Here is an 11,207-nt window from a genome sequence, read left to right as displayed (position 1 = left end):
TATATTTGTGTCCCCTTGTCCTACTATTCTCACTATTAGATATGAAAAAAGATGATGCATCAACACTATAAATTTTCTTTACAATCTTAAACACCTCAATCAGACCCCCCCCCCAACTCTTCTTTTTTCAAGAGAAAACAATATAAGAGATTTCAACCTCTCTTCGTATGACAACCACTCCATCCCAGGTACCATTCTAGTAACCCTTCTCTGAACCCATTCCAACAATTCAATGTCTTTCCTAAGGTAAGGAGCCCAAAACTAAACACAATATTCCAAATGTGGCCTAACCAGTGGCCTATACAATGAAATTATAACCTCTTTAGACTTGTATTCAATATTTCTGTTGATAAAACCTAAAATCCTATCTGCCCTACCACTAGCAACAGCACACTGCTTAGATGGCTTTAGAGACTGATCGACTGTTACACCAAGATCCCTTTCCTTCATAACACTATTAAGGTTATTCCCATCCAAATTATACTTATAATTCAAATTATGAAGACCCACATGCATTATCTGTCATTTATTTGCCCAACTCACTATATGATCTAAATCCTTTTGTAAATCAGCAGCATCCTTTTCACAGCTAGCAACACCCAAGACCTTAATATCATCTGCAAATTTATGTCATTGATGTAAATCAAAAAGAGCAAAGGTCATAAGATTGAGCCCTAATGTACCCCACTTGTGACATTAATCCAGTTTGACTGAACACCATTTGTAAGAACCCTCTGTTTTCTTCCATCCAGCCACGCTTCTATTCAATTTGCTAACTTATCCCCCACACCTATAGAGCTAATTTTTTTACAAGCCTTTTATGTGGCACCTTGTTAAATGCTTTGTGAAAATCCAGATACACCAAATCTACACCCTCATCTACATAAGCAGTAATCTTTTCAAAGAATGTTAAAAGATTTTCCCTCAGTGAAACCATGTTGACTATCCAATAAAATTCTAAACTTTGTTAAATGACCTTGCAAAGCATCTTTTAACAGAGTTTCCAAACTTTTTCCCACAACTGATGTAAGACTAATGGGTCTATAACTACTGGGACAATTTTTATCACCTCCCTTGAAAAAGAGGAGTTATATTAGTTAACTTCCAATTCTCTGGTACCTGCCCACTATTAAAGAATAGTAAGTGGTTCACATATCCAATCTTTAACCTCCTTCAAAACCCTTCGGGAAATATTATCCTTGCTTCCACTCATTTGATATCCAATCTCATACTGTACAGCTCTGGGTGAGGATCCTGTGTCTGATGTGGATCAACCTCCTTTTATGTGCTTCAGATATATTTCTTCCTCATCTTCCTGTTTTGGAGCTATCACCAACTTTTGTCTTTGCCTCCTCTCACACTGTTTATTACAGATGCAGGTTGATCTTTTTCCCTGTTTTCTACAAAATTTAGATGTTCTGGGAGGGTGATTGGATATTTTCTTCATTCATCCTTCTTTCCTTTTTCTTTTCCTGAATGGTCATTCCAGTCCAGCACATCTACTTTGTTTTGTATGGTGTATTCAGTATTATCTTACTTTTACTACTATTTTTTAGGACACTTGTCAATGTATTTTCTTGCATTTCAGATATTTACTTCAGATAGATTCTCACCTCTTTGCACCACCTCCCACCCTTCCTCCCTACTTGTTGTGTATTTTGTTTTCCTTGTCAAGAATAAGCCTTTGTTGAAATGCTAGTGCTCACAGGGATTATTGTGCATGGAGGATGTGTCACCCTTGTATTGGTGAAGAGCTATATACTAATGATGAGTGCATCATAGGCTGGCAGCACAGTATGTTGACACTTAAGGGTGGGACTTTTGTTCAAAGTTTTTGGCATGTGCAGGAACTTACACAGCAATATGTGTGAGGTAATAACTCTTTGTGGTGCAGAGAGGTATCTATATGAAATATATTTTCAGGTAATGAGCATTTTAACTTGCATGTTGTATACTGATTGAATGAATATACAATGGTAGTAAGAAATACATTTGATAATAAGTATATCATGCTCAAAATAAAATGCTTGTTGTGATCATTGAAGTCAAGCAGTATTAAACCTATATTGTACTTTGATAGGTAGCTACCTGGGAACTTAAAATGCTAAATATATATGTATAATTAAATTAGTATAAAGTGCATGTTAGATGTTGGATTTTTAATCACCAATAATTATCAAATAGTTAAAAAATTAATGAAAAACCTAATATGAATTCTGATTAAGAAGTTAGCACACAGGATCCCATACAAAAGTTGTAATGATTTTGAAATGAGACTCAAAACTCGAGAGCTTTCGAATAGTTCACTATTCATCTTCAGGAGAATACAGAATAATAATAGAAAGCTCAAAACAGCAAAAGTTTGGCCATTGCAATTAAATACCTGCAACAACATTAAATAGTTGTTATAAAATTAAGTCACTATTTGGATATTTTACTGATTAAACTTGAAGTAAGTGTATATGATTACTTTCTATTTCTTGATTAATCTGATAGACTAGAAAATTCCATCGACAAGTTTAATGAAATCAGTGACAATTTTACATGAAATTTAATTTTCTTTCTTTGCAGATTACATGAATTCATCTTTTTGTTCTTCAGGTTTGCTTTTCTTAGCAACAGCATGTGTAAATTTAAACCAGTGTAAGTTTTGTATATGTATCCCATAGGCAGGGTTATAGGGAGTCAAGGGGAGAAGTTACCCTCATTTTTTTCTGTTATAGTATATACAACATTCACAATAATTAAGTCGGAATCCACACCAGTCATGCACACACACACAGTTTGGTCCAAAATCCCACCCATGATGTGTTCTTATATAACCTCCAATCTTAAGTCAAATCTCAATTTTTATCTGTAGCCTTAATATTTACTCAGAAATACTGAAACTTTAATAAACTTCATATAATTGCAATAAGGAGTTTTTATAGAGCATACTCCAGTGGTGTTTTATTTCTTCAAATAAATCAAGAAATATATTATATGGATGCTGTAATTATTGTTCTGTTGATAAGAGAATTTTATTGTATGGGGAAACCTTATTAGATGAAGGTTTTCAGAAGTCCATACATTTATATGCAGATGTGTTGTTTGTATAAGCATACAATAAAATCTACAAATAATGGAAAGTCAGTTTGTGCTACTGATTGTTTGTCATGCATTTGTTTGACTATTTGGTTATCTTCTTAATACTTAGAAATTCAACATTGTTAATAAAATATTAGCTGAGTTTCTGAATTCTATTTAATTTAAGGTCTCTGGTTAAGTGTTTATAGGAATTGAAACAATGGGATGTGCTGTAGAAATAAACCTCTTTCACTTATACTGTCATTGTAAGCACTATAGCTGGGTGTTTGTATAATCTGTGTTTCATCTCATTTTTTTAGGAACAACAGAAAGAGTATGTCTTGTTACAGGTAGTGTAGATGGAATTTTTCAAGTTCACGAGTTCATAATGGAAAAGATCAGAGAAAAACCTGATCCTAATGCTAAAATGGCCATTGATTTTGATCACAAGCAACCTGCAGAACGAGAAAAGCAGGTAAAATTATTATTTGTATATAATATTAGCGTGCAGTGAGCAAAACTATTTGTCTTTGTACATATTTAATTATATGGATATAAGTAAAATAAAAACTGGTTAACCCTCAAATTACTGACTTGTTTTTATACTGTTCTACACCACTCATAACAGATGAGGTTCACATATTGCATCCTTGCATTATTGATTACATTTTTCTCTACATTTTTTTGTGTGAGTCTTATGTTATTATGGACCCACAGTAATCAGTAATTCTAGGCTACAATAACCTATATTGAAAGTAAGTATTTGGGAGTATTTTAGATGTAGGCCACAACAGTTTCATTTCACATTTTCAACCAAATATAGTCACAGAAATGAGTTGCTAACTTAAGCTAATTTATCCATGGTTTTTCCTTATTGTAGCTACAAGGATATGAGAATACATACAAATACAAAAATATAGGTAAACATTGAAAAGAAATTATAGTAGACAAAAAGCATGACAAACTGGTGAAAAGGGTTTGAATTCAAATTTCTCTCTCTCAGAAAGTATTGAAAAACCTTGTTATATCATCCAGATGAATTAAAAAGGGTTCATGTTTTTACCTAAACCATTTGAAAAGATACAGTAAAGACAAATATGGGAAAAGTTTTTTTTATTCTGAAATAATTCAGAGATAAATTTTCTTTCCTAATTAGGTAAGTTGAAAGTAAATGAATTTACAAAATTTACAAACACTAGAATGAATGAAGCTAAAAGACAACTACTTTACAATAGTCTAGAAATTTTGTTTCCACTAATATTCATGTATTTTTTGTGAAAAATGTTAAACACACATGCTAATCTAAATTACTTGAGAAAATGTTTTTTAACAGTGTTCTGAATACTGTTACAACATGATGTACATGTAAATTGTAAAACTTAAGTCAACTATATTTAATGTTTATAACCAGTAACTACCTTGCTGAGCCCAGTACAGTTTTACAGTAATAGTTTCTCCATGTTAAAACTTTGGTAGTTGTAATTTGTTTTCATTATTTTCTTGCACATTATAATACACGGTTAACCGTTATCTTGTTGGAATGATTATCACGTAATGGAGTCAATGTATGTTATCCTTTCATCCATATTTTACTTGCATATTGCACAATTTGCACCATTTGTTACATAAAAGCAATAGATGCTTACAGCTCTAATGTGTAACTAATGTATTACTGAGGCAATGGAAAAATTGTATTAATTTTAAGAAAATAGCAAACAACATATAAAAACTTTTTCATTATTATTAGAATTTTAAGCAACTTTTCAGTCACTTTTGTACTCATGCATACTTAAAATTAGCTATATAAGTGTGCCATGGTTTGAGATTTGTTTTGTAAAATTAAGAATTATTTTCAGCAGTTAAGTATTTTTTAACAACTTGTATTATTTTGTGACTTTTAGGCTTTCTAATACGAAAAAATGAATATAAACTTTACCATTTCCAACGTATTTTGAATGTTATAGGTTATCTAACAAGAAATTTCATTAACTGCATATCTTGTAATTTGTAGATACTTATATAATGAAAATAAATACTTGGTTGTAAATAAACAAAAGTCAACTTTGTTAATGATGGTGTTCTCTGTAGAATATTACTTGACATGATTTATTGTTTGTACAAGTAAATTTCGTCTCCTGGTGGGACAACAGTAAGTCTTCAGATTTACAATGCTGATATCAGAGGTTTGATTCCCCTTGGTGGACACAACAGATAGCCCGATGTGGCTTTGCTATAAGACAACAAACACACCCAAATAAATTTCCAAGAAGTAGAGTGAAATTTCTGCATATTATTTCACTGTCATGAATGTTATTTTCCTCCTCTTACTATTTTTTCTATTTTTCTTTTATTATTGTTTAATCAACAATAAACCAGTTTTAAAAAAATTCATTTTTGCTTGTGTAAAGATAAAATAGCTAAATGTACAAAACAAGTCAGATACATGTAGTTTATCATTATGAAACTCAAGTGAATTAGATACAACTTTTTTACACTTACTTATATATTAGTGCAAGGGAACTCGTTTTGTCTAGTGTGAGTGACACACACATAAATTGTGCTTGCACATAAATTTTCGATAACATAACTAAGTTTAATAATAGAACTAACATGTCATTTCTGGCAGCTATAATATTGACCATGACTTGGATTCCAGTCATTGGTACACATCTAGTGGAGTAGACAACCACTCATCATTTTGCAAACCAATTTCAAGAGTAACAAGATTTCAAGGTCTGATCCCTTCTATTCCTTTTGTGGTGCTACAAAAATTTCAGAGTGGATCAGTTAAGTTATGGATTTGGCTCTTGACATGCCAAGGCAGATTCTGGATGTTACTTTTCACAAACAGCTATTGAATGGGGCATGTTGTATGACTTGGTGTATTATCATCCTAAACAAATGGTGGTCCTTCCTCATAGACTTTCATCATTGGAGTATTGACTGGAAAGTTAGAATATGGCAAGAAATTAATAAATTGCTAAACTAAGATCAGTGGTTTAAGTCCATACAAGTTAAAACAGGCTTGTATCATGATATTAGCCCTACCATTCATCATGGTTCGGATGCCATAATCATATCAATCTCTAAGTTACTGTCCATCTAAATCAAATAACAAGTATTAGTATTCATAGTTACAAATGATAATTCATTGTTGTGATCAGTAACTTAAGAACTGCAGCCTTCTTTTGTAAAATCAAGGAGCTTGAATCTCTATAAAAAAAATGGCTGTACTGGCCTGCAGTCCTGAACTGTCATTAAATTTGTGGGTATTGAGCTTAATGCCAGATGTGAGTTTTCATTTTACAAAATATTTCAATTTGTTTGGACTAAGGAGTGATTAGTTTAGGAAAACTAGGCTTTTATATTTTACATCAGCATGGTCATTGATCTTCTGTTTCTTCAACACAGCCCACAGTTGACTTGTTTCAGTAATGGTTCATCATGACTTCAACTGGCTGTGTTTGTGACAGTGGATCATGGGGTTTACATATAAATTCATTGAAGGTGGGCCATTTTGTAGCTAATGGTATTCTATCCCATACTTTGAGTAACATCATGTGTGTGTGTTACTCTTAATTGAACATAATTTCTCATATAGGATAATTTCCATGCCATGAACAGTCAAGAACTGCAGTTTTGAGCTATAGAAATTTTATGAAGTTTTTGTAATTGATATAATGTAAACTTTGTGTAATCAAAAGATGATTTCATAGAATAATTTCATTTTGGGTTACAGAGAATTAAAAATGAGAGAGGTGAATGTCATGTACTTTAATCTAAAATTATTTTTTTTCAAAAGGTATTTTTTATATTATTAACAGCTTTCCTTGTTTCAAATTTGGTTTTGTTACTTGATTTTTATAAAAATAAAGTTCTTGGAATTAAAAGAATACCCGTATTATTACAAATATGAATGGCCTGTGTGGTTACTGATTGTTCTTTACTAATTTAGATAGTTCATCTGGATTCAGCTCCTCGAAGAAAGGTAGTGATAAATTTAGGACTCTTTGGTTAGTTTAGCATGTTACAGTAGATCGTGATGACCAGTGATGTAGTGGAGTTCAAGATGGGCCTATGCACCCCAAGCATTGTTTTTTGTGAGGTTGGGGAAGCCCTGGTACTTTTTCTGATTGTTTTATTGTGCATTATTCATTAGATAAAATATATATGTATAAACTATTTATTTTTGTATAAATGAATGAAGTATACATGAGAATAATGAAAAGAGGAACGATCCTTTGGCACATTCCACTTTGAAAACTGATTTTTGTACTGAAACATCACTCCACATCTTCTGTTTTTCAAAATCCTATATCCAAGATATTTGTTTTAGGACTACACTGCTGGTGACAAGTATATCCCTTTCTAGCAAATAGTGGGATATTCAGATACTTTCAGTAGATGGTAGTGTGGTGTAGAGGTATTTCCAGAAGTTTGTGGTATGTTAAGCTAACTAAAACTCTTCTCAGTAAACAGTGGTTGTTGAGATACTGAAGTATAAAGCTAATTTCAATAGGAAAAGTTTAGCTGAGTTGTTCCGAGTAGATAGTTGTATGTTGATGAACTTGTATTAGATGCAAAGTAATGTCAGTATTTAACTTTGGCTTTCATGGACACTTATTAAACGTTTTTTGTATATAAAACATAAATCTTGTATATAATATCTAATAATTTTTTTTATGTTGTTTGTACAATTATATATTATTAACGATAAAACAAGTATTTGTAAGAGATCATCACCTTTTTTTTTTTAATACCCTCATTATTTCTCTCCTTAGGTAAAAATATTAGTTCCCAATAGCACTGCTGGGATGATCATTGGAAAAGGTGGAAGTTACATTAAGCAGATTAAAGAAGAAAGTGGTGCATATGTGCAAGTATCACAGAAAGCTCGAGATCATGCATTAGCTGAACGGTGTATTACAGTCATAGGGGAAGTAGAAAATAACAAAAAAGCGTGTGAAATGATTTTGGCTAAGATTATTGAAGATCCTCAGAGTGGTAGTTGCTTAAACGTTAGTTATGCAGAAACATCTGGACCTGTGGCAAATTTTAATCCTACTGGTTCTCCTTTTGCTGCTGCTAGTAATATTCAAGGAAGCAGTGGAGTAAGTGCGAGCAACACAAGCTACAGCTCCAATTGCAGTCTCAATAGTCTAAGTCCAACTATTAACAACAACTTTGGGAGCCCCCAAGGAGCAGGCAATCCGACTGGAGTGGTGCAGTTTTCAGCCGGTATGGGAATGAGCATTGGTGCTTCAGGTAGCATTGCTCAACTAATTGAAAATATCAAAGCAATGCTTGGTGGGAATGGATACTCAGACCAGGCTACTGCAGAGATCACAGCAGCGATGCATACACTAGCAAGTTATGGAGTGCTAGGATTGGGACTCAGTTTGGGAAGTATGTTAAATAACATGGGTGGAGCACCAATGATGAACAGCATGGGAATTAGTACGTCTGCCTCTAATAGTTGTGCTGCACTTCCACCAAGTGGTTTAGCCAATCAAGGAATGTTTACCTCAGGCACAGCAATTTCTGCCATGGATGGTTCCTGCCCCGTAAGTGCTGCCTCTACTGCATCCATGGGTGGAACATCCAACATGTTTGGTACACTTAGTGGTAACATAGGGAATGGCATATCAGGATTAGGACTTGGTCCAAATTTCTCCTCACCCACAGTCAGTAAATCAGGTGAAAGATATCTTTTTCAAGCAGACCAGGCAGTTTATGATCCCTTTCGAAGAAATTCACCTGCCTTGGGATCTCCAGGAGTGCCTAATTTACCCATCAATAACAATTCCTTTGGTCTTGGGACAAGCTTCAGCCCTGGTTCCTCATTTCTCCAGAAAAGCTCCACTCCCAATGATCGTCAAGTAGGATTTGAATCAAGTAAGCTAGAAATTGAAGTAGGTGAAAATATTGTAGGTGCCGTTCTAGGTCCTGGAGGAAAGTCTCTGGTTGAAATACAAAGATTTAGTGGTGCAAATATTCAGATTTCTAAGAAAGGAATTTTTGCACCTGGAACTCGTAATCGAATTGTGACAATAACAGGATCCCCTAATTCTGTTAGCACTGCACAATATCTCATTGAGCAGCAGATTACTGACGAAGAAGCTAAGAGAGCTCGGCAAAATTCCATGGGGCCTCTCCATTGATATATTCAGTCAATTTCGTCCATCAATCCTCCCCTCTTCTCCTATGTCGTAAGTCTGTGGCTGCATTCACTAATATGACTTTTCAGTGATCTGGCTCATCAGGGTTGTTGCAAGATTTCCAACACATTCACATTATTCCTCACAATGCTTCCCCAAAAGAGACATGCTAATTAAGTTGCTGTTAATTACATATATATATTAGAGTTTTTTATCATTGAAAATGTAATATATGTAGCATTTACTATCTTGTTCTTGCCACCACCACCCCTCCATCCTCCCATGTGGAAATTACATCCAGTTTGGTTACTTTGTTGGTATTTTGATGTTTGATCATGTTATAATCCATTATCTACATAGATTAAGAGAGTGTGGTTAATTCTCACTATTAGTAAGTGTTATATTGCTGTTGTTTGACATTGTTCACTATTAATTCACAACACAGCAGCAGCATTTAAGATTTTCAAGATACGTGTATACAACTAAACTGATACTCTCTGTGTTGTTTTCATTCCTGTTGTTGTTAAAGGTTTGTATACTGTTATTGTTGAATGTTCCTGAGCAATAGTACAGCTCACCTTAGAGTTTATTGACCACAGCAAATCATAGCATAGTGCTCATTGATAAACATCAAGAAGAAAAGAGTTCTGTGTGCTTTTTTTAAATACACGTGTAAAACATTTATATTAAAAGGATGCTCTTTCGAGATTTTGGAACACAGAGAATGTTTATTATTAGTGTGTTTACATAACTAATTTTTCAGTAAACACATTATGAAAGAATTTGCTATTTAATTTGCATAAGGAAAGAACTTAGTTTTTTTCTAACCTCCTAAGTTAATTTATTACAAAAATAAATGATTTTATTTTTTTTAATCTGTAAGGCTACATTTTTTGGCATCTAAAATGCTTGTTTTACATTAAAAGTATCTTTTATTTTTATACTTTCCATCAAATAGGATAATTTGTAAATCTTAACTGACTTAGGACTTGTTATAGTTTTGTTGCAGAAAATATAAAGATGGTGTTAATACAAAGAAAAGATTCTTGCATGTGTTAAGAATGTCACTCTGTGAAATTTTAAAATGTCACAGAGCTTATTGAATAAAGTAGGTACTGGCTTGTAAATATTCGCTTTAGTCAGAATAGAAGAAATATGTGTACAGAACTGTAACAATTTTTAAAAAATTTAGTTGCAAAAGTTTTTAAGATATCAATGATTTTTAGCATTCCCCCAAACCTTGCATTTTTTGGTTTTGTCTGTAGGGTTAGTTTATAATTACAGATGAAGAAGCCACACATTTTACCATTACACAATACACGAGTGTGCAGATTGAAATATTAAACATAAACCGTCCTTGCACAAGGATTTTGAGAATGCTTCCATCTTTAAAGCTCATAATTGATTTTTTTTTATCTGCTTTATAACAACTGATATTTTGAAAAGTGCACACTGAAAATAAATCTGAATTAGGGTGCCTGTACAGTTTATTCTGTTCTGTGGATGTGTGTGTGTTAAAACTGGTCAAATCTACACTGAATTGTTGATTCATTATTATAAATTGCAATCAATGAATTTTAATTTAATGAAATCATGGATCTTATATAGGTTTTTCATTCCTTATTTAGTAAATTTACTGGACTTTTAAACTTCATAGCTTAATTCCTTGCAGCAAATATATGCTCACATAATTCTGAATCCATTCATTAAATTTTTTTATCATTTTAAAATGTCACACATCATTGTTGATAAACACTTTGTGTTGTCAAAATAGTAATTTTCTATACTTACAAAATTATACATTATCAGCACAGTCATTGTTTTACACATGGAGTATTGTATGAAATTTTATTGATAAAAAATTAAACAAATAAGACATTTGTAAATGTTTTTAATTAGTTGTTTTTGTTTTTTTTTCTCTTCTAATAGTGATATTAGTTTAATGCTTTTGGAATTCATCAGTTTTAACATAAATCACTTATA

The 11,207-nt window shown here is 32.7% G+C and overlaps 1 protein-coding gene across 3 annotated transcripts in view; it reads left to right on the top strand.

Moving 5' to 3' along the window:
* Positions 1 to 10,050, top strand: part of LOC106467864 (RNA-binding protein Nova-1-like) — a 49,735-nt gene extending 39,685 nt beyond the window's left edge. For 2 of the 3 annotated variants that reach the window (XM_022396075.1, XM_022396074.1), the window contains exons 3-4: positions 3,387 to 3,541; positions 7,848 to 10,050. In XM_022396075.1, the coding sequence (XP_022251783.1) occupies positions 3,387 to 3,541; positions 7,848 to 9,227 (1,535 nt within the window). In that variant the 3' untranslated portion in view covers positions 9,228 to 10,050. Of the gene's footprint in view, positions 1 to 3,386; positions 3,542 to 6,987; positions 7,187 to 7,847 lie in introns of those variants that run through there. The other variant, XM_022396077.1, reaches the window with a different exon arrangement.
* The last annotated feature ends 1,157 nt before the right edge of the window (positions 10,051 to 11,207 follow it).

The sequence above is a fragment of the Limulus polyphemus genome, unplaced genomic scaffold (genome assembly GCF_000517525.1).
Source record: "Limulus polyphemus unplaced genomic scaffold, Limulus_polyphemus-2.1.2 Scaffold2770, whole genome shotgun sequence".
Taxonomy (NCBI): domain Eukaryota; kingdom Metazoa; phylum Arthropoda; class Merostomata; order Xiphosura; family Limulidae; genus Limulus; species Limulus polyphemus.
This window is presented reverse-complemented; position numbering and strand designations above follow the sequence as displayed.